This window comes from Scyliorhinus canicula, chromosome 6 (assembly GCF_902713615.1).
Source record: "Scyliorhinus canicula chromosome 6, sScyCan1.1, whole genome shotgun sequence".
In the NCBI taxonomy this organism is placed as follows: domain Eukaryota; kingdom Metazoa; phylum Chordata; class Chondrichthyes; order Carcharhiniformes; family Scyliorhinidae; genus Scyliorhinus; species Scyliorhinus canicula.
This window is the reverse complement of record NC_052151.1, coordinates 169,952,740-169,976,294: the sequence shown is the minus strand read 5'-3', so window position 1 is coordinate 169,976,294 and position 23,555 is coordinate 169,952,740. Positions and strand designations below refer to the sequence as shown.

At 46.5% G+C, this 23,555-nt stretch overlaps 1 protein-coding gene across 1 annotated transcript in view; it reads right to left on the bottom strand.

The window, feature by feature from the left end:
• LOC119967641 (CUB and sushi domain-containing protein 1-like) overlaps positions 1-23,555 on the bottom strand; it is a 2,889,858-nt gene that overhangs the window by 48,469 nt on the left and 2,817,834 nt on the right. Inside the window, exons 58-60 of the mRNA XM_038800434.1 lie at positions 20,272-20,448; positions 13,849-14,028; positions 10,733-10,906 (exon numbers count right to left, since the gene is read on the bottom strand). Coding sequence (XP_038656362.1) covers positions 10,733-10,906; positions 13,849-14,028; positions 20,272-20,448 — 531 coding nt within the window. The remainder of the gene's footprint in view (positions 1-10,732; positions 10,907-13,848; positions 14,029-20,271; positions 20,449-23,555) is intronic.

The following is a 23,555-nucleotide window of genomic DNA, read 5'->3' as shown; positions in this document are numbered from 1 at the left end:
GGTATATTCAGATTGCGCCGTCTTCCGAGATCACGTAAGATCTCACGAGGCGTGGCAAGCCTGGTACATCACGGAAGATGGATCCCCCACCAGCTACCGGCCAGGCCACACTGCCTTGTGGGGACAACGCGCCCGGTAGGTCACACCTTTAGTGTCTCAAACAGTGAATTCCACCCAGTAAGTGTCAACGTTCAACTTAGAAGCATCAGAAACCGTTGCTAAACCTGGCCCTGTCCTCCCCTGTCCTCTGCACATGCTTCCTGTCACAGCACATGTCCCTGAATTGGGTTCAGGAAGGGGAACTGTTGTTGTTTTGACCACCTCTGGATGGGCAATGCTGTATCTAATTGTTGCGTCCTTAATGCTACCCTAGGGTTGAGGTCACTAAAGTCTTCGGATCGAACCTGGAAATCTACATGGTTTGAGATTCTGCTCGCCATTGGAATTTTTCAAAATATTTTTTCTGTAGTTAAGTTAGATATCTGCAAGTACAATAGAGGTATTACATACAAGCAATGTCCTCAGAAGAAAAGAGAGATGACCATGCTGGGATGCACTGTTATACAGTTTGCATTCTTCAATTCACAGTGCTTTGCAGTGATAGGATACAGGATTGGAAGAAGGATTTACCACGCAACAAGTTCCCTTTGTTGTCTGTATCATAAATGAAGAAAAACAAGGGTAGGAGAGTAGCTTCAACATAGGGAGAATGGGAAAAACAGAGCTTTAACCATACCTCCCTATTTCCTGGTGAGATAGTGGTATAAATATCGGGCATGATCTAACGGCAATGTTGGTCTCCAATTAGGAGAATAACGTGGCCAGTAGATCCCAGGAAAGGCCTCCATTAGGCTTGCCGACAGGCTGTACGCCTCGTGGGATCTGGCATCGTGATCAGAAGCCTGCCAACAATGGGTGGGACCAAGATTTGCACACCTAACTTGGGTGTGATTACCCAGGATCTACCGGCCTCCCAGCATCTACTAGGCTCCCTAAGGAGTCCCCAGCCGGGCGCCGTTCAGTACTGGTCCACACAAACATAGACCAAGCAGAATGTCACCCTGGGGATCTCCTGGGCCATCTGAGGCCTATGGGTGGTCAAGGACAAGGCAGGGTGGCCTCCTAGGCTTCCCCCTTGAACTTTGGCACCTTGGTAGGGTGTCAGGGTGCCCGAGTGCCAGAGTGGCACAGCCAAGGGCCATGCCCATGAAAGGAGTGTGCAAGTGGGTTGAAGGGTGGGGAAGGTACAGGGTGGGTTTGATGGGGCCTCCGGAAGGATGGGGGGTTGAAAGGTGGGAGTGCTGGAACGAGGCAGGGGCTGGGGGAGAGGCCTGAAAGAGGACATTGGAAGGCCTGAAAAGGGGCGGCCGCCAGTGATCCAGAACGGGGTGACTTTGCCCTGGGGTGTGGGGGGACCGTTAAACTCATTTGGAAATCAGGTGACTCTTTCAATATGCTGGCCCAATCTCTGAGGAGCCGGTGTGGCTAACGGGTTCAGCTCCCCAGTGATTGAAATGATTCTAAGTGTGGGCTGGCCTGGTGAGAAACTCCCAAGGGCCCAAACTAGTGACTAAGTGTGGTTAGATAACAGCGGGGAACTCGCCGGCAGAGCCAGGGAGAAACTCCCAGCGAAATCTGCCACGAATGACATTCAGAAACTTCTCTGTTAGATTGTGCCCATAGGCTTGGGTGTGTGATGCACACAACATGAAGGTCAAAAGGTGGTGACAAAATAAACAAAAGCGTGAATATGGGGAGGAATGCATTACGGAAATCGATGAATGGTTACACAGGTGGCCTTACTTAACTATTCTGCTCTCAATCTGCATTCACAATGTTTCTGTTAAAATTGAAGAGCAAGTGAATTATATCTCAAGCAATAAATTTCAAAGGACAATGGTCAGAAAGGATGGTAATGACAATTCAAGACCGGCAATATAAACTGATGCTGGGGATACCCTTTAGTGTACAATGGCTATTAATTAATTGCCTAAGTGCTGCATAAATTCAAGCGTCCTTGTTTTCCATGGGGAGGTAGGTCACTTCTAGCTGCTGTTTTGTTCCTCCAATGTGCTCACCCTAGGACAGCAATGAACGATACGTTGAAACATGTGGCACCCTCTTGGATTAGCATGGTATATGGCAAAATAATGCAGTCCCTCTTTGGAAAGCTCAAAAAAACTGCTGACACAAATTCTAGGAACTGTACGTAATTGCTTTAAATCATAGCATCAGTCCATTGGGTGACAATTATACATGCAAAGTATAACCTACCTGTCAGGCTGTGAGGGTGAAATGTCACATCACAATGGTTTAACATTCAGACTATTAATTTGAGTTCAAAAGAGTCTAATAGATGAATTTGTCATGTGATCACATTTGCTGTCTCATAAAGAGTTCAGAAATATTGTCAGTCTTAGTCTGACTATATGTGGGCCAAGCCCCAGAAGATCACTTTGCAAAACCGGGTGACACCTCCAGCTCCAAACTGTTAATTTAGATCTGTTTGTCCACAAGGTCTCCACAGAGATTGACAGAACTAATTTCACATTGCACTCTGCCTCATAATCCCTCACAATTTTAGGTACCTGTCAATCGAACAAATTTAGAATCAATACCTTGGGCAAAACATGAAATTGCAACATTCCGCATTTTAAGTATAAAAGATAATGAAAAAACTGCTATTTGTGCAAAGATACATTCTTCTTTGGTCTTCAAAAGGAAGCAACTGCAATGCAACTCCAAGACAAACACAAATGATAGCTTCGGAAAGCATCATGTGATCAATTCTCATTCAAAATATTTGAGCACGATTGTGTTACCAAGCTAATCTCAGGATACTACTATGAAGGCACACAATTCTCATTGGACACAACCATTGAATAAAGGATGAAAGATAACAACTTCCTGAGGTTAAAAAAAAAAGCTCAAGGAGAATTACGGCCTGCAATTAGGATTGTGGTTTAAACATGAAAACAAGCAAAATACTGCAGATGCTGGAATCTGAATGGAGAACAGAGGAAGGTGGGAAAATTCAGCAGGTCTGCCAGCATCTCCAAAGAGTGAAACAGAGTTAACATTTCCAGTCCTTGGACTTATCATCAGAATTGAAGGGAGGGAGAGTTTTTTTTAAAAAGGGGGCGGGGGTTAAGATGAAGGAAAAAGGTTAAAATCTAAAGTTGCCGAACTCAACGTTAAGTGGGACTTTAATTTTTAACATCCCAACATGCATTGCCTCAGTGCAAACCGTTCCCCCACACTCCAGGCCACCTGTCTTTTGTTATTAAAGTTTGTTACTTTCTGTTCCAGTTTCGACATTTCTAACACATTCTCCCTCCCTTCAGTTCTGACAAAGAATCAAAGGACTTGAAACGTTAACTCTGTTTCTCTCCTAATAGATTCTGGCAGACCTGCTGAGTATTTCCAGTTGTGATGAATTTCAGATATATTGTATTATATGGATTTGGCTCAGTAAGGGGTTAGTGTGTATGACTGCTGCAGTAGTGTTTTCAGAAATGCTGGTTTGTAAGACAGCTAGACTTTTTGAAAGCCAGAGGTGCAATTAAAGCATCGTAAATCTTAGGACTAATGGATTTTTGTTTATATTAAGAGGGTTCGCTGTGGATGAGTTAATTAGGGACATTGGGTGCATACTTCTGACCTCGATACACCCTCTTCAAGCTAATCAAGGCCGGTGAATAGCAGGCGAGGCCAAAAATGAGAACATTTTCAGGCGCCAAACAGTTTGAGATGCAACCGGCCCTCTCCCGTAGGCAAAATCGGGATCTCGCCATGGTGTGGTGAGAAATCAATTAAGCCTCATTTCCACACAATTAATGAGAGCCACCCATTCAGCAGCCTCCCCAGCAAGTGCTCACGCTGGTGCCAATTCGTATTCCTTTTTAAAAATGTGAACCGAGGGGAAGGGCTTCTGTGGGGAGCTGAGGAGGAGAGTATCCATTTTTGCTCACAGGCAAAGAGTCCGGGTTGCGAGGTTTGCCACCCCAGTGCCCGGCGGGGATGTGGGACCCTTGGCTGAGGGTGCAGGACACTCCGCATGGGTGGGTGGCCATGGGAGGGTGGAGGGGCGCTGCCGAGGAAAACAGTGGGGGCACCGCTAACGGCACCACCATGCCAACCCTAGATTGTGTGTTCCCATTCCAGGGGCAAACCTTGTCCCTCCGCGCCATCAACCACCCATAACAATCTCTGGTCATGCAGCTGAAGGCTATCCTCTAGGGAATTGGCAATCGTGGTTAAGTGAACACTTCACACAACCCAAGGGGATTCCCATGGGTGGACGGGCCACATAGCATGTGTGAGTTATTGCCTCGCACCCCAATCAGACCGTGATGCCTGGACACTGTGCCTGAACATTGCAGGAGGCAAGATCACACAAGCAGCAGCCAACATCCAAATACCCAGGGGATGGGAGACAGCTCCGCGGATATGTCCACGGCCGGAGGGCGGGTGAGTGCCACAGGGTGGGGACCAGCGCCCGTTCAGGTTGACGTTGTGAGCGGGTGTCCAGGGTAGAGGGTCTGGGGTCCGGTGAGGGGGGACCCGCTGCAGCCGGGTGTGCGTGGGCAGGGCGTTGCGGGTTGGGGGGAAGTGGGGGGGGGGGGGAAATCAATAGGGAATGGAGGGTTCTGGGTGGGAGCCACCGCTGTTTGTATAATACTCTCTCCAAATTCCTTCAAGATATCCAATGGATTTTGGACCCAGGAGAACTTGCCCCAGTGGTACTGGTGCTACACGATGCAGCCAGACTCCAGAGAAGGCGGCAGCAGCAGCGACTGCAGATTCTCGAGGTGGCAGCCCATGTTCTGGATCCCGCCCCACACCCTGGGAATCCGGCCACCCATCAGGCCAAGGAGGGACCCAGAAGGGGACCCACGGCGCAGGGCGTACAGGTGTCGCTGCTCCTTTGAATAAATGAAGGAGAGCGCATGCCGCAGGTGCCAACACCTCAACAAGTAGACGGTGCTACACCTGTGTCATGTCCTCGCGAACTTTGCACCACGTGGAGGAGGAGGACACCCGCTCCCGGTGACCATCATGTTCACTGCAGCCCTGAGCATTTTCGACTCGGGATCATTTCAGGGCTCGAGTGGGGACCTGTGTGGCATCTTACAGGCCACAGCCCACAGGTGCATCCGGCAGGTCACGAATGCCCTGTATGCCCAGGCGGAAGACTACATAATTTCTGACATGGACTAAGCCCAGCAGGATGCCCGGGCAGCAGGTTTTCCCGTCATCGCCGGGATGCCCCAGGTCCAGGGAGTCATAGATGCCACGCATGTGCTCTGCGCTCACCAGGCCATCTGGAGGTGCCCAACGTAAACAGAAAGGGGTTTCACTCCCTCAACATACAGCTCGTGTGCGACCACCAGATGAAGATAATGCACGTGTGTGCCCGCTTCCCCAGGAGTGTGCACGACAGCTCCATCCTGGAGCAGTCGCTCATCCCTGCCCTCTTTGAGGAGCACCCCAGGATGGGCGGTTGGCTCTTGGGGATACGGAGGCCGGAGACTAAATCGGAGACCCGATACAACAAAGCCGATGCAGTCACCGGGGCTGTCACTGAGCGGTGCATCGGACTCTTCAAGATGTGGTTCAGATGCCTCGACCATTCTGGTGATGCCCTGCAGTACACCAACCGGACGGTCACCTGCTTTGTGGTCGTCTGCTGTGTCCTCAACAACCTGGCACAGCAACGGGACGATGAGCTGGAGATTGGTGATGAGGAACATGTGGCCACCTTGGAGGAGGAGGAGGATGATGAGGAGGCGCCGGACTAGCAGGGGCTGGAGGACGAGGCTGGGGAGCAACCTGAGGCACAGCCGGAGGCTGCAGGACAGGCGGCAACGGTGAGGTTGCGGCAAGCACGGAGGGCCAGAGAGGCCCTCATACTCACCCAATTCACCTAGGATGTGACCTGGTCCATCATTACAACCTTACCGTTCCCCCCTCCCCATACCCCCGTTTCCCCCCCCTCCCAGGGTATGTGTCACATCATTGCAGGGTGTATCAGCACTGTCAATGGGTCATTGTCGTGGGCAGAGGGTGATGATAACACACAGAGAGTTGAGCACTGGTGCTCCTCAATCTATGCCATAGTCTGACCCCTACCTGTCTGCTGAGTGCTCTCTCACACCCATGACCCACATGTGGTGATGCATTGCAGAAGAAAGTGACAAGGCATCCTACTGGTTGTGCACAAGGATGTTCATTGTTCAATACAGTTCCCCATTCTCCCGCCAACCACATCTCCACAACCCTCCTCACCCCGAACCTGCCCCGTCCCCACCTCACCTGCTGCCCTAGTGATCCTTGACGTACCTGGCCCTCCAAGCTCGACCTCTACGTCTTGGTGTTTCCCAGGATGCACATCTGAGGTGGAGGCAGCCAGCTGCTTATCTCGTTCCATGGCCTTCGCTGCCCTGGGCGATGGTTGTCTGGGGGCCCCGGCCCCGGCACCAGCCCCGGCTCACTTGATGACGGCACATGCCTGTGTTCCAACACCGAGACGTAGCCTCAACAGAGGGGGGTACTCAGAGGAACTGGTGGCCATCGTCGCTGCCCCATGGGACGGGTCCGGCTTGGCACTCAGCGCCCTCACGATCAGTGCCCATAGGACCCTCGGATCCACCTTGGGATGGAGGGGCAGCTGGTTCGAACCCCGGCTGCCCCTGCTTCATCTGGCTCTGCCAGCTCTGCCAGTTCTACAATGTCTGGACCATGGTGTTGACATCCTTGGCTGTGTTCCTCAGTGACTGGGACATGCTCCGCAGTGCCTCGGCCATGCCCATCTGAGAGTGAGACATGTCCTGCAGAACCACTTCAAGGTTAACCTGGTACTGGGTGACATCCTCCAGCGAGGCAGACATTTTGTTGAGACCCTGAAACATGGCCGTCACCGACTGAGCGACGCCTTGGACACCTTCACTCATGGTGCCAACGTCATACACCAGGCACTCCACTGCGGGCGCCACTCTAGCAGCGTTGGCCTCAGTGCCACTCAATGCCGGCGCCATCCTCTACACTCTTAGCCTCTGGGACTCCTCCAATTGGCTAGGGATCTGCTGTAGTGAAGCTGGCATCTCTCCCTGAATGCCCCGGCCGCTCCCTAACATCTCCATCAGCTCCGGGTAACCCAGTTCCACCGGCGCAGCATCAGCCTGGGACCTAGCTGGGTCCTGGGATCCAGCAGCCCTCCGACTGCTGTCTTACCTGGAGATTCCTGCCTCCACCTGTTGTACATCAGCAGCAGTGCTCACCAGATTGTGCCCCAGTAGCCTGACCACTAACATGTCCCACCTAGCTTTGTGTATCTGCACGGGTGGAGGGTGGGGATGAGAGCTGTGCCGTGACTATAACTGTTGCATCCTCGGATCGCTCCTCTGAGGTGTTATCCTGGGAGGCTGGAGAGGGGGCCACCCAGGATGGACCTCAGTGTCAGCCGGAGGACCTGCAGGAGAATGGATATGTGATCACTTGGAGGGATGGGTCAGTCAGTAAAGGAATAACTCAGGTTTGACAGGTCCTCCAGGTGGAACTTGGTGGTCCCTCATCTCTGCGACATCCGCCAGCCTCCGCGTTGATGACCCCCCTGTCCTCAACCACCCCGGTCACCTCTAGGGCATGCTCCTTGAAGGAGGTAAGGATACTCAAGTCCGGCACCCCACCATCAGTCTTGACTCTCTCAGGCCCATTGTGGGAGAGTTTTTCCTGAACAGACACAGAGAGGGCAGTGTTAGCCACATGCGTGGTTCACAGTTGGGAGGGTTGGTGCTGTGAAGGGAGGGTTGAAGGGGGAGGGTGTGGAGGGTGGGTTGGGGGTTGCCTGTGGTGTTGCGGGAGGGGGGGGTGGATGCTCCCTGGGGGGGGCGTTGGTGTCCACACACACCTGTGCTGCCCGGTGTATGTTGTTGACCCTCTTCCGGCAGTGGACGCCAGTTCTCCCAGTCACACTCCCCGAGCTGATTGATGCCGCCATCTCATCCCAGGAGCACTGGCTACCCCGTGGCTCACACCGGGGGGAACAGGCCATCCCTCCTGGCTTTCAACATGTCCAGGTGCCATCCCAGGTCAGCATCCCCAAATCTTGGTTCTGGTCTCCTCTGCGCCATTATTGTGAGCTGGCTGGAATTGGCTGAGCAAGTGCAGCATAAGTGCTGCCTGACCTTCTTAGTGGGGGGCTGGCGGGCAGGGTCCTGGAGAATCGGCTGGCGAACTTGTATTTGGGTTGAGAAGCCCGTGAGTCCTTGTTAAGTGGACCAGTTAACATTGAATAGCGTTGGCAGCCTTGCTGGGCCGAGCGCCGGGAAGCTCGTGGCAATTCCTACTCGCTACCGCACTTAGACATTTTTCCGGAGAATCGTGCCCATTGTGTTCAGTTTCGCAAGGTGATGTAGTTAATGGAAGAAGTTAATGGGAGAATAAAAGAGTTGATGCAGTCAGCGGTTTAGGTTCAGCTTTAGTTTATGGGTGGAGGACTACTTGAGAGGTTTCTGAAGAAATACAGCCAGATTCAGCATTGTTCGATAGGGCTCTGGTCTATTTTTTCAAACAGTCTCAAAAGACACCTCTGTACAGCAAGTATTCCTGAGGCTGCTAACTGCATTTAAAAGCGGATTGGGATTTGAGATAGTTTTGTTTGAGTGGAAATAAAGATAACAGTTAAGGGTTCTGGTGTCACTGTATTGATTAGCATTAAGGGGTAATTTTGTGATGTTAAAAATATTTTAACACTGCGTTAGTAATAAAATTTGTCTTAATACGGGTGGCACAGTACTGCTGCATCACAGTGCCAGGGAACAGGGTTCAATTCTGACCTCAGGTGACTGTATTGACTTTGCACTTTCTCCTCGTGTCTGCATAGGTTTCCACTGAGTGCTCTGGTTTCCTCCCACAGTCCACAGATGTACAGGTTAGCTGGATTGGCCATGCTAAATTCACCCTTATCCAAAAGTTAGGTGGGGTTGCATGGATAGGGCCTAGGTGGGGTACCCTTTCAGAGGGTTGGTGCACACCGTTGGCTGAATGGCCTCCTTCTGCACTGTAGGGATTGTGTGATATTCCTACATGTGGCATGTATATCACACCTTGATAAGACACTGATTGAAAATCTGCTGCCTGAGATACCATGCCATGAAATCAATGTCAGTTCCAGCCTGGTACAATGAGTCAAAGAATCTCTGACCTAGGCAAATAGCACCACTGACACCCACTAACTAACTTTACAAAAGAAGATGGCCACTTCAAAGAGTCAATTGGTTCCAATGAAACTGCAGCCAGCGTGTGATGCTGAGGTTAAGACAGGAAAGTGAAGCAGGGGAGAGAAAAGACCATTAAATACATCATTGCCATTATTAACATGCTGGTCACTTCTATTTTATGGAGGTTGGAAATTCCATTTTGCCAAAGACACTGCTCTATTTAATTGCCTAAAAAGAGTATTCCTGTTCCAATAAACTCACGGAAAAATAATTTCAGCTCCATAATGTCAGGTCAGAGTGTGTGGGTGAGATTTTGCAGCTCCCTCTGGTGGCCGAAGCAGCTTGCCATTGACCACCAGGGGGATTTTCCGGTCCCGCCGAGGTCTGCAGTGTTTTGCTTGACTTGCCCATCCCGCCGCTGAGGAACCCGCCTCAGGGAGGGTGTGTCAGTGGGGAGGGCCGGAAAGTCGCGCTCGGTGTCCGCTTATCGCAGTGTCTTCACACAGCACACCAGGGCTCTTTGAAAACTATTGTAACATACAAAGCAGCCTTCCGAATAAACATGTCCATAAATCAATACAAATAATGCAAGATGGTCCTGTAGATCTTTTCATAAAAGGAAAATAAATTACTGAGCAAGATTTGCAATATGCATTACAATCTGCGTGGCCCAAAACTTTGGCAGGGTTTTCTCATTTATAATTCAAAAGGCAAATAGTGTTAATGATAGGTGCACCCAGAAATAATGATGCCAGCCATATGTCGTGCACTAGAATGATCTTCCATTAATGCCTTCTGCAGTCACGATTATGACATGAATTTCAACCTAAAATTATGTACAAACATGTCATTCTTAATAACATAGCAAGATGAACTACTCAGATGTAGCTGTTGACATTACATCTTATTTCTGAATGCAAACGTCAAAAGCAACTATTTAAGACATTGAGGACGCAGTGCAACATAACTACGGCACGGGCACACTGTAGACTCATGAGGTGTGAATTTGTACACATGATTCCCTGCAATTCCTGACCTTGACAGTATCAGGAAGAGACAACGATGGACTAAAAGTGACCGCCTCTCCAGAGAGAAGGCTGGAGAAAAATCAAAACCAGCTTCTCAAGCAGCCTTGCTATGGAGGCCTACCATTAGATGAAGAAGAATAATCCAGACTAAAAGCGTTATTCATCACTGAACCTTTTTGTTATTTATATGGAGAACAAAATTTATTTCAACGACAAAATAGAAAGTACTGATTGGATTTCAGGTTAATTTTCTGAATAAAATGGGTAGGAAAGAAAAGCAAGGAAGAGAATTAATAGGGCAGTCAGGGGATCATTTTATTAATTATAGAACTCAAATGTAATTACAATAAGCAAACAAGACTGAAGAATGAGAACACGATAAGCAGAACAAAGACTCAGTTAATCAGCTCCATTCGTGGAGATAAAATTGGGATCATTGCATTACTGATGTAAAATTATTCAAGAAAGATAATGCAAACTTACGTAAGCACTGTGGGACTTCTCCTCTCCAAATACCATTTCCTTCACAGGTCAGAACAGCAGACAAGGAAAGCTGATACCCTTCTGAGCAAGTATAGCTAATGCTAGAGCCCCATCTGAAATCTGATCCCTGCACTCTTCCATGAAGAACTGGGGGTGGCTGTGTGCAAGTGATTGCTTCAGGAGGAAGGGGAACAAACAAACAAAATTCAAGCACTTAATAAACACAAAAGACCGGCAATTATCTTGGCCTGTAATTTCCTCAGAGTGGCAATCTCCAGCAGGCTGGCCAATCCCAGCTGGAATGTCTACAATTGATCTCACAGTGCTCGAGTTAGTGAGGGATCTTACGCTGCAAGTGTACATGCATGGATGCTGAGAGCAAAGGAAGTTTGGGTCAGTTCTTGAGAAGCTCCAGGATTAGCATAGATTGTCAAAATTTAGTATCCAAGCTGAGACAGAAGGAAAAGCTCGGAGGGTGAAATAGGAAAAGGCTGTAGCCCCGTGTAAGGTGGTATAATTTAAGTTTTAAACTGTAAGAAAGAAAAGGGGACTCATTTGGCGCATGTTTTCAGTGACGTAACACCAAGACGGTAACACAAACCTAGTTGTTAGGAGAACACATATTGCAATGTGCAAATAGCAAAATCTATTGTTGAATTCTAACTGCTAAACAAACAGCATCTGCTTCTTACACTCTTCATTTACTCGACAAAAACTGATAGACACGTCGAGTGTCAATAAAATCCTAGGTATTAATTCTATAATAATCCTATAATAAATAAGCAATGCTTAGACAATCATATTGCTGTGATACGATCATTAAATACATGGCTTGTACTTCAGTAGTAATCCTTAAAAACAATTAGAAATATGAAGTAATATTTCTGGGTAAGACTACGGATCTCATACCGAAGCAACATCTTACTGTTTCCGTCAGTTCCTTTCCTCTTCAGTTTCAGGTCTAATTGTTTCTTAAACCCATTTGTACTGAATGCTGCAATGACATTCCCTGGTAACATAGTCTACTACCCTTAGAATGAACATGTTTTAAAAATGTTTTTTTAATTCATTGGGGGCAGCACGGTAGCACAAGTGGATAGCACTGTGGCTTCACAGCACCAGGGTCCCAGGTTCGATTCTCTGCTGGGTCACTGTCTGTGCGGAGTCTGCATGTTCTCCCCGTGTCTGCGTAGGTTTTCCTCCGGGTGCTTTGGTTTTGACCCACAGTACAAAGATGTGCAGGTTAGGTGGATTGGCCATGCTAAATTGCCCTTACTGTCTAAAAGGGTGAGGAGGGGTTATTGGGTTACAGGGATAGGGTGGAAGTGAGGGCTTAAGTGGGTCGGTGCAGACTCGATGGGCCGAATGGCCTCCTTCTGCACTGTATGTTCTATGTTGTTCTATTTACGGGATGTGGGTGTCGCTGGTTTGGCCACCATTTATTGCCCACCTCTTGTTGGCCTTCAGAAGGTGCAGGTGACTTGCCTTCTTGAACTGCTGCAGTCCTTGAGGTGTAGGTACACCCACAGTGCTGTTAGGGACAGAGTTCCAGGATTTTGACCCAGCGACAGTGAAGGAGCAGCGATATATTTCCAGATTGTGGTGAGTGACTTGGAGGGGAACCTCCAGATGGTGGGATTCTACTGCTCTTGTCCTTCGAGATGGTAGTGGTCATGGGTTTGGAAGATGCTGTCGAAGGAACGTTGGTGAGTTCTTGAAAGTGCATCTTGTAGATGGTACACATGGATACCACTGTTTCTCAGTGGTAGAGGGATTGAATATTTATGGAAGGGGTGGCAATCAAGTGGGCTGCTTTGTCCTGGATGGTGTTGAGCTTCTTGAGTGCTGTTGGAGCTGCACTCGTCCAGGCAAGTGGAGAGTATTCCTGCACACTCCTGACTTGTGCCTTGTAGATAGTGGACACGTTTTGGGGGGGAGGGGTGGGGTCAGGAGGTGAGTTACTTGGATTCTTAGCCTTTGACCTGCTCTGGTCAGCACAATATTAATATGGCAAGTCTAGTTCAGTTTCTGGTCAAAGCTAATCCCCAGGTTGTTGACTGTGTGGGATCCTGTGCTGGTATGCCATTGAATGTCAAGGATCAATTGTTCGATCCTCTCTAGTTAGGAGATGGTCATTGTCTGGTACTTGTGTGGTGCGAATGCAACTTGCCACTTGTCGGCCCAAGCTTGGATATTGTCCGAGTCTTGCTGCATTTAGACACGGACTGCTTCAGTAATTAAGGAGTCACGAATGGTGCTGAACATTGTGCAGTCATCTGAAAACAACCCAATTCTGACCTTATGATGGAAGGGAGATCATTGATGAAGCAGCTGAAGATGGTTGGGCCTGGGACCCTACCCTGAGGAACTCCTGCAGAGATGTCCTGAGCTGAGATGATTGACCTCCAACTACCACAACCATCTTTGTTTCCAATGGGGATCTGCTCTTCCTCGAAAGCTGCTACATTTTAATTTGCTACATTTTAATTTGCATTCCCTATATTTAACCCTTTTGACATGGAGACTAACATGCACTAATTGTCCCTAACCTTAAAAATGTCAATGCACAAGATTTGAAGCTTCTTTGCCAAAAAAGCAAAAAGAAAATGCAAATTCCTTAACCAGTCCTCATAACTTACATGTCTGAAAAGTGACACAATTTTATCTGCAATCCCATCATTAGCTTCTAATTAACTGGAAAGAAAATGAAAGGGTAATGGAAGCCAGCAGGTGTTTGTGTTCACGTCACAGCCCTCATATCAGAAATATTAGTTTGTACATAAACAGCTGATCAAGCAGATAAGCTATTGACTCCTGGTTCCCCGATTTAACCATTGAATCTCCCACAGACCGGAGAGAATCAGATGCTCATCTTGGGTCCTCAATTATAGAGATTAGTGAGACACTATGAGCTTCCCTGCAGCGTCTCCTTGACAGCTCTGCCAACTCAAAAATTAATACCTAGGCTGCCTGCTTAAATGAATTTATCATCAGCACAGGTAAAGCTAATTAACTGTGATTAACCAATTGTGCAAATTAAAGCGGCTTACATACATTTAACTGCATATACACTGTCCAATAATGAGAGCCCCTTGCTTCCACACATCTGTCCATACCTTTACAAACTGGTTTTGTCTGATTCCAAGAACCATTCTTCATGCAGCACAGTGTGGAGGATATAGCCGGTTCCATCTGAAAGCCTGGGTTACACTGATAGTTTACTGTCTTGTTAAAGGTGAAGTCATTTCCTAGATGGACACCATTGGCGAGAGCACCCGGGTCACCACAATCAATGACTACAATTGTCCAGTAAGAAAAGTAAAAATTAGCACACGTCAAAAACATAATTTTATTTTCATATTTAAAGCCTAGAAGTATTTTTTTCATTGTTCAATATGAGCATGAACCTCAGCGCTGTAATTTTGGAAAATTATTATTTTATCATTTTTTTAAATGTTTTCCAAAGTTGTTAGCTGCCCTAATACTCTTTAAATTGTTTCTAATATTTTGGAATTACATGATCATTTCTTAATGGTCATAAAATCACCTACAGTGGCAGCCAGATCTTCCTATTTACCATCTTACACCCAATGGACTAATTTGATAGGTTGGAATTGTTGTGTCCCGTCATTTATTCAGCTTGTTTGTCTGGGGTATTTACTTTTAAATTAAAATGTTGCTTGGTTTCTGAGAATAAAGGCACAGGACTAAAACTGCATCATGCAAAATGATCTCTGAAAATCACCGAAGTGCACTCAGAGATACGAGTCTGAACTAAAATTACCACTTCAAATCTCCAAATAATTAGTAAAATAATCATTCACAGAGCACGCAGCAGCCATATAATCATTCTTCCTCTCATGGGTCACGTCTTAGCTGAACACAAAGATGAGCATGTAAGTTAAGTATGGCTTTGAGACTGATATGAATCTCACCCTTGCTCCTCTTCACCCCCTTTGCCCTTACCTATTTTGCACCAACTTCATTCCCTTATATTTAACATGTTATTTCTTTGCTTTTCTGCATTATTAATGCTGTTTTAGGATTGAGGGGCATTCATGTTACTTAGTGCTGTGTTGTGATTCACCTCTTCCATGGGTCGTGTGTTTTTGATTTGAAACCTATATTAGTTACAGACTTTGTCCCTATTGAGCAGGTTAATAATGAAGTCACAAATGAGAGCTTGCAAAGGATATATCCACTCACTTCACTCAGTTGGTTTATTCACTGTGAAGACTACAATCTATCTGCTGTTGAACTTTATCTCATTGCACCTTTAGACTATTCTTCATCGGAAAATATGCCAGAACAAAAAGTACAACGTGACAATTACACCCACCATTTTCTCCCCTTTTGCTTGTCATTGGCACTCCTGTGGATAAGTATTATCTTCTATTCCTGTTACTGCTGAGCTCTTTTATTATGCTAACACTACAAATTTTAACTTTCCCCACTGTTTATAACTATACTTAGGTAATCTATTAAAAGATTATTACAAAACCATGTTGAGAGTTTCCAAATCAATTTGCTTCTTCCCAAAGCAAACCAGATTGAAGTGATTCAAACAGTTACAATACTATGCTTTTTTTCTATTACTAATGTAATGGATACAATCATCAAAACTAAATGAAATGTTAATGTCCTTTTTAAAAATTAAATCAGGATTCATTTTCTTATCCACATTAGTTTTCTTATTAAAGCTTTTTTCCTGTTTTCAGCATGGATTGTCATCCAAAGTATGTTTTAAACTAGAGCTCCAATTTAAAAAAATAACACTCCGCACTGGTGTTGTGTTCCGACAATGAGTGCTTGAAGTGTGAGGAAATGGTATGCGGTGTTGGAATGGTTCATTTTCCAACTCAACATCAAAACACCCCCTAGCGAGGGGAAATCATGGCAAAACATAAAGTGGACTTTTCCTCTACTGTGTCTCAACCACAGGCCTAAATCGCATTGTCAAAAAAGCAGCCTGTGGTGATATGCCTGTGGGCTATATCATAGTTGGATGGTGTGCGACCTCCAACCAGCAGGTGGAGGTACAGTCACACCGTGCGGCCTCTAGACCAAGGTCATGTGACTTGTGAAGTAGGACATTTTTAAAGGCCATATTGGATTCGTATTAATATTTACATCATCAAAGCATTCTTCATTTATTGGACTGATTGGCACCATTTATGATGTAAAGGGATGGGCATTCGTTTGAATCCCATTTTTGCACAGCTGAGAAACCTTTTTCGAACGAAATGGAGAATCTATAATCTGCCTAGCAACAGCACGAAGCTGCACCTTAAAACGGCACCATGGCCAGAAGATCGGGATATCGGGATATCTGCGAGTCAAGACTCTGACAGTGGGGCAGATATATATACATTTTGATTAAAACTAAGACTTATAAAATGAAATGTTATAAAATGAAATGTTGTAAAACCAAAATGACCCAGGCAGGCAAAAGATATATTGATTAGATTAGTTTTACACACAGACACAAATCCTATCAAACAGGAGGCTGACACAATAGATTCCCAGGTTAACCCAGGAACCACACTCAATACCTAATCAAGGTACAGCATAGAGATAATGGGACCCCATTGTAAGTCAAGGGAACACCTATTAAAACCAAGCAGATAACGAGACATTGACGTCAGAGTCAGGAAGCCTGGGAAATCATGGGCGAAATTCTCCCCCCCCCACGACGGGTGGGAGAATAGCGGGAGGGCCTTACCGACTTTTTTGACGCCCTCCCGCTATTCTCCCCCCCCCCCGCCGAAATCCCGACACGAATCGCTGCCGCCGTTTTTTTACGGCCGGCAGCGATTCACAGCTGTTAGAAGGGCCGAAGTCCCAGCCCTTTACGACCTTTTTACGAACGGCAAACACACCTGGTCCTGCCGTTCGTAAAAACGTCGTGACCACCTGGAAAAAAATAACCATGGCACCGATTGGCACGGCAGTACCACGGCCGTGCCAAGGGTGCCATGGGCCCGCGATCGGTGCCCACCGATCGCGGGCAGCGGGCCCGATGCCCGCGCACTATTTGTCCTTCCGCCGCCCCGCAGTATCAATACGCGGGGCGGCTGAGGGGCAACCCGGACCGCGCATGCGCGGGTTTCGCGCAAAAACGCGACGACGTCACCCGCGCATGCGCGGGTGGAGTCTTCCCACCTGCGCATGCGCGGCTGACGTCATATGACGCGTCAGCCGGCGCTAAATCCGACAAGCGGGCTTAACGATTTTCGTTAAGCCCGACTTGTCGGAGCCTCCGACGTCGGGCTGCTAGCCCCGACGGGGGACCAGAATTGGTCCCCCGTCGGGAAGGGGCGCGATGCCGTAAAACCCGCCCGGGTTTTACGGCAGTTTGACGATTTCTCCCGTTTTGGGAGAATTTCGCCCCATGTATCTGTACTATTTATCTGTACTATTCAAATGTAAAAAGGCAAAAGCCCGCCAAAACCTTGCAAATGCTTGTACTCTCTATAAATATTGAACCTCGTCTGCATATCGGGGAGATCACCGTGGTCAAGCCATTATTAGGAGCTGGCTGCGTGGGTCTCCCTGAAGGATTTCAGAACTTGTACAATACAGTAAAAATGCTTTGAACCTTGCCTTGAGACTCGACCTCTTGAATGCACTGGCACAAGGGATTTTTCCCTACAACACTTGCGACTCGGATATAGAGGGAGACACTACTGGCCATCTTCAGAAGAAGATTGCGAGCGTAATAAGACATACATGTGAATGGTCAGTGCGAGGTGCAAGTTCCAGAGGAGTAGTTAGCAGACTCCATGATAACGTGCTCCATTATCAGATTGCTACCTCACCACACGAGACTCAATAAAAGATTGTGGTTTGGACAAGTCAAAGGGTTTAATGCATTCGTTTGGAAAGTACAAAGGACCAAACACAACACAGCCATGTTGTGCCAGTGTGAACTTTGCGATTTCACACACCAACTATCTATGTGACTTCTGAGTAAAATTGCTGTTGTGACATTAACTGTGAAGAGGGCTCGTTCTAATTAGCAGAAATTTCCATTCCCCTAGGATTCAAGTCTAGGGCCAAGGGTTGAATGTGTTTTGTGGCCATCGGAAGTGTACTTGATAAATGGCTCCTTATCTTAGCCAATTCGGAGAAAGAGCCGAGGTAAGCCCAGAGATGCAAGTTTTTTTTGGGAGGGGGGGGGGGGGGGGGCAGGAGTGAAAGGATTTACCTTCTGTTACGAGACTTGACACAGGAGTTAAGAGTTCAAGGGTGAGCAGAATTGCCAACAATTGCAATTATCTCTAATTGTGTGGGCACTGGCTCAAGTGAGATATATTTATTATGAAAGAACAGTGGAGGACACTGAGAAAAGGTTGCAACGAAAGGTGAGTGTAATTATTGATGCAAAACCTCAATTAAACAAGGTTTTAATATGACCATTGAAGGTATTTGCATAATGATTAACTCTGTAACCCATAAGTGTCTCTTTCAAATTAAAATGCATCCTGTGTAATGTCTTGTTGGAACGTTGATCTGTATTAGTCTGCAACTACTGAGTACACTAATAGGAGAGGTGGAAAACTCTTGCTGATATTCTGCTGAAATACAATTACTGAAGTTTGCTTACTTGGGCAAAGAATAACACAATATGAAAGTAAAATAATGTGGATGCTGGAAATCTGAAATAAGAACAAAAATACCTTGCAAATGCTCAGCAACTAGGTCAGGTAGCATCTGTAGAGAGAAATACAGAGTGATGGGAAGATGTATGGAGACATCAGGGGGCCTCGCTTCTTGGCTGAAGAGCCTGCGAGAGACTTGCATTTCCTCCTCTAGGAAGGGCCACCAATATTAAGTGCTTCTCAGATACTTAAGTGCAAAGATGTGCAGGTTAGGTGGATTGGCCATGATAAATTGCCCTTGGTGTCCAAAAAGGTTTGGTGGGGTTACCAGGTTATGGGTATAGGGTGGAGGCGTGGACTTAAGTGGGGTGCTCTTTCCAAGAGCCGGTGCAGAATCGATGGGCTGAATGGCCTCCTTCTGCACTGTAAATTCTATGAAATCAAGTTGCTAATGGTAGGACTCTACTGGGAGTAAGGACCTCAGGGGTGGAAATCCTTCTCTCCAAGAGCTGACAGCCAAGCAGAGGCTAGCAGCTCTTTTTCTCACCAGGGTGGCAGTGGCTAATGCTGGAACAATAGCCACTGGAGGAACAACTCAGGCCAGAGGTCACTGATAGTGGGAGGGGTTTCCTGGGGGGGGGGGAGGGGGTGGGGGGACACTACGACTGTGGGGAGGAGCTGCAATGGAGTCAGGAGCAAGGGCAGAGTGCCAGATCCCTCGATCAGGCACTGGGTGCCCCCAGAAAGCTGCAGGCAGCCTGTGCAGACATTCCTGCCGAGATCCTAAGTAGAAACATGCCCATCTGGCATTGGAACACCACCAGCAGCAATGGGATGAGGCCCTTAAATGGTCATCAATTGCCCAGTTAAGAGCCTCAATCAGCAGCGGGCAGGAAGTCTGCACACTGGTCTTCCTGCCCCACACAATTTTTGAGAAGGCGGGACGATGGCAAGGTGCTCTCACGCTGCGCTCCCACCTGATTAAATGTCATCCCACCGCCAGACACAGCACGGGCAAGGGCATCGAACTACTCCCCCAACCCTTAGAGTTAATGATCCAGCTTTCTAACTTCCGTCAGACTTCTGATAAGACTCTGCTTCTCTCTTCACAGATGCTGCCAAGACTGATAAGTATTTCCAGCTTCCTTTGTGTTTATTGCAGACAATGACTCAATTGAATTTCTAGAATGGGAAGATGGAGATCAGAAATAGTTGTCCACATAAAACCTCGATCTATAGGAAATAAATTTGCCTTCTCAACTCTAACTGCAATGGAGAGGTGAACATTTAAACCCATAACTGAATAATGTTAAATTCATCCAAAGGAATAAAATTTTGCACACAGTAAAACGCAGCTGGGATTTGTAATACTCTTCGTGAAAAAAACTGGAGGTAGTAATGGATATCCTTCAGAGGAACTGAAGAAACTTATATTTGGGTAACACCACGAAAATTGAAAATCTTCATTTTTTTCTCCTTTATTTATTTGAAGATATTAGCTTTGCCAGTGTTAATGAAAGTCTTGAAAGCAACTCAACTGCCTGGTGTGGTAACTGTTACTGAATTTTTAAACTTTTAAAAATCTATAAGATCTGGACGTTTCGGGAGAAGGTATTGTGAAGGCAGTGAAGTAAAGATTGTTTGGAACCGTATAAAATTAGTGGTACTATGCGTAGCTATTGTTTTAGTTAAGGGTACTTCTCGATTTATTGTTGTTTATTTAATTGCTAAATAAACATTTAGTTTATTTAAAATCATCACAGAACATTCTCTGGATTTCAAACCTTTCCTCACATTATTCCAAATTACAAAAATACAGTTGTTTCAAATTTCCTTTCTGGGATTGGAATAACTCAGTATTTTGCCATCAGCTGCATCCTTAACAGGTTTAAAACATCTTGGACTATTTCACTGCTGTCTCTACATTGTGACACTGACCTGTGCAGTCGGGAGCTGATCCAGTCCACGTTCCGTTAGCAGTGCAATGCCGCGTAGTTAGACCCGACGTTTTGTAACCTTCCCAGCAGGAATAAGAAATAGAGCTGGAGAATACCATACCATCACTGTAAATGATCTTCCCATTTTCTGGAGTGCCAGGATTTCCACATGATACAGCTACAACAAACAAAAGGAATCAGCACTTGTACAAACATGACATTGAAAATATTTGTACAGTATCATTTTAATTATTTAAAGAAAGATGTAGGAGTGGTTCACAGAAGGTTTACTAGACTAATACAGGAACGGATAGGTTGCCCTGAGGTAAGGCTGGACAGACTCTTACCTACTTGCATGTGCTTGAGTTTAGAAGCGCAAGAGGCAACTTGATTGAAACATACAAGATCCTGAGGAGTCTTGACAGGGTGAATATGGCGAGGATGTTTCCTCTTGTGGGAGAATCTAGAACTAGAGGTCACTGTTTAAAAATAAGGAGTCACTCATTTACGACAGAGATAAGGAAAATTATTTTCTCTCAGAGGATCCTGAGTCTTTGAACTCTCTTCCTCAAAAGGCAGCGGAGCATTTTTAAGGCTAAGCTTGATAGAGTCTTGATTAACAAGGGGGTGAAAGGTTATCGGGATAGGCAGGAATGTGAGGTTACAATCAGATCAGCCATGATCTTATTGAATAGCGAAGGAGGTTCGAGGGGCCGAGAGGCCAACTCCTCCTAATTCATATGTTCATACATGTGTTCATGTGTTTCCTTTCAGCAAACATGCTTTCAAAGTTTACAAAGATAAAATTATTGATACTACTCCTACGTTGTTCGAAGAAATGGTTTATTTTTAGACTTATTATTATGGAATCAGTGATAGCTTCCTATTCCTATATTGTATACATATTCCTTAATCTATTACAATTCCAGTCTGATCTATCTGTTATTTATACTACGCCCAGGCCCTCTGACCAACTCCATTGATCTCTTTTTTTATTTCTCGTCTACTTTCCTCCATTTGTTTTCACAAAGACCTGAAATTCATGATAGATTCAGATGCTGTCGTGGTGAGTGGAGACAGAATATTCTTTTCACTGTTTCCATTTCATGTTGTTAAGAACCTCGCTGATGTTAAATGATAGAGCATCCCAAAAGCCAGAAGGGTTACATGAAACATCAGTTCTTAGTGGTGTATATTTTGAGAAAAGTTACACGAGCCAGGGAGGAATAGTCCTCTCATTGTGTGGTCAATCCATAAAGAATAATTATTAACTTTAAAAAAAATTATGACATGAAGAACGATAATACAATACAACACTTAATTATACTGATGGCTATACACACACATATTACAGAAATTACCTTTTGGTTGCCAAACCAACTACCTACATTTTTTGACCTCTGAGACCCCTCTTTGTTCCCGAACAACATCAATTATTATATAACACTGAGTTAAATCCAGAAAATAATTACCATGCACAGGTTATTTGGCCACATTTGGGAAAACTGTCTTTAGTTTCAGCAAAGGCAACATCTTCTTGGTTTGAGTTTTGGATATTAAGTGGCTGCCCATTTAGCAATAACTTGTTTTTGGGAGACTGTTTCTGCACCTCACATCGCTGTGATGGCAGCTGCTACTGTGTCCCTAGTTATTGTGCTATGAATATATCATTCTATCCCTTTGATGTTACCCACCATGTGGATCCAGCTTTTAGCATATATGTGTCATTTTCCTTATCTGTCCACTTTGAAGTTACTTCTTTTATGTTCCATTGTTTTCCCCTAGTCACATAGGTGAACACATGCTTTTCTCATTGATAAGCTAATTTGGACATCAAAATCAATTCCCACAGCTGCCCTAATCAATTCTTTTTATTTTACCCCAATTTCATCTTTTAAATCTTAATTTTCCCCAATTCTTACCAATGTCAATGATCTCTACTCATCACCCAATCCTGGGCGGGATTCTCCAATTCTCCATGAAACCTGCCCCGCCGCCGGCTGCCACCGATTTTTCAGCAGGGGCGGGATTCACGCCGTGCTGGTCAGGGGCCGTTGACAGCACCCCCCGGAAATTCTCCTTCCCATGATGGCCCCGCCGGTGTAAATTAGGCGAGATCTGTACCGGCGGGACTTGGCTCTGCGGGCAGTCTGCGGGGGGATCTGGCCCCGGGGGGGGGGGGGGGGGGCACAGTGGCGTGGTCCGCAATCGGGACCCATCGATCCACATGCGGGCCTGTGCCGTGGGGGCACTCTTTCCCTCCGCGCCGGCCATGGCCGGCACGGAGAAGAACCCCCCTGCGCATGCGCTGGGATGATGCCAGTACATACTGGCGCTCCCGTGCATGCGCTAACTCGCGCTGGCCGGTGGAGGCCCTTCAGTGCCGGTTGACGCTGCGCCAACCCTGCCAGCACCAGCCTAGCCCCCGAAGGTGCGGAGGATTCCGCACCTTCCGGGTGGCCCGATGCCGGAGAGGTTCACGCCACGCCTCGGCGCCGTTACGGCCCGCCCCGCTGAATAGCGGAGAATCCCGGGCCCTATCTACACTTTTACTAATGGGTCTACTCTTCCTTCATTCACATCCTTTATTTTATGCACTCCCAAACTGCAACTCTTCTTTTGTTCAGGTTTTTATCTTTTTGGATGGGATGATGAAATCTTTTTTTTTTTTAAATTTCCCACGGTTTCTTTGGTAGTAATTTCACTAATGTTGTGTACGTCATACTGAACCAGTTTTTTTTAGGGTTTCCTTGGCTGCATGGCCAGTCCAGCCCTTGGAAGCCCAGCTGTTAAAGGGAGACGAGGACTGCTTTTAAGTACGTACTGCCAGGAGGAGCCGAAATGCATCCCCCCAGACCCCAAGCTTACCTGCTACCTTGTTATAATTCTATTCTGCATTCCCCACAACCCCCACCACCATTGGACCTAAGCAACCCTCCACGCCCCACACCCCACCTTCCCACATACTCCGATCGGACACCCACCCACACCCAGGAATGTCCTTTGCCTTGACAACTCCTTTAATTACAATAACATTTCCTCCATTGCTAAAGCAGCTGGAGTTTAAATTTATCTTCTGCACCAAAATTGTATGTTTTGTTCCACAGTTATGAAAGATAAATTCAGTAAGGCTGGATGCCTAACTAGACAGGATTCTAGATCAAATTAGAACTACACCATTTGAAGTCCACTTCTAACGCATCAGGTATACAAAATTACGAGAGGCATAGATAGGGTAGATCATAGCTCACTGAGCTGAATCGCTGGCTTTTAAAGCAGAGCAAG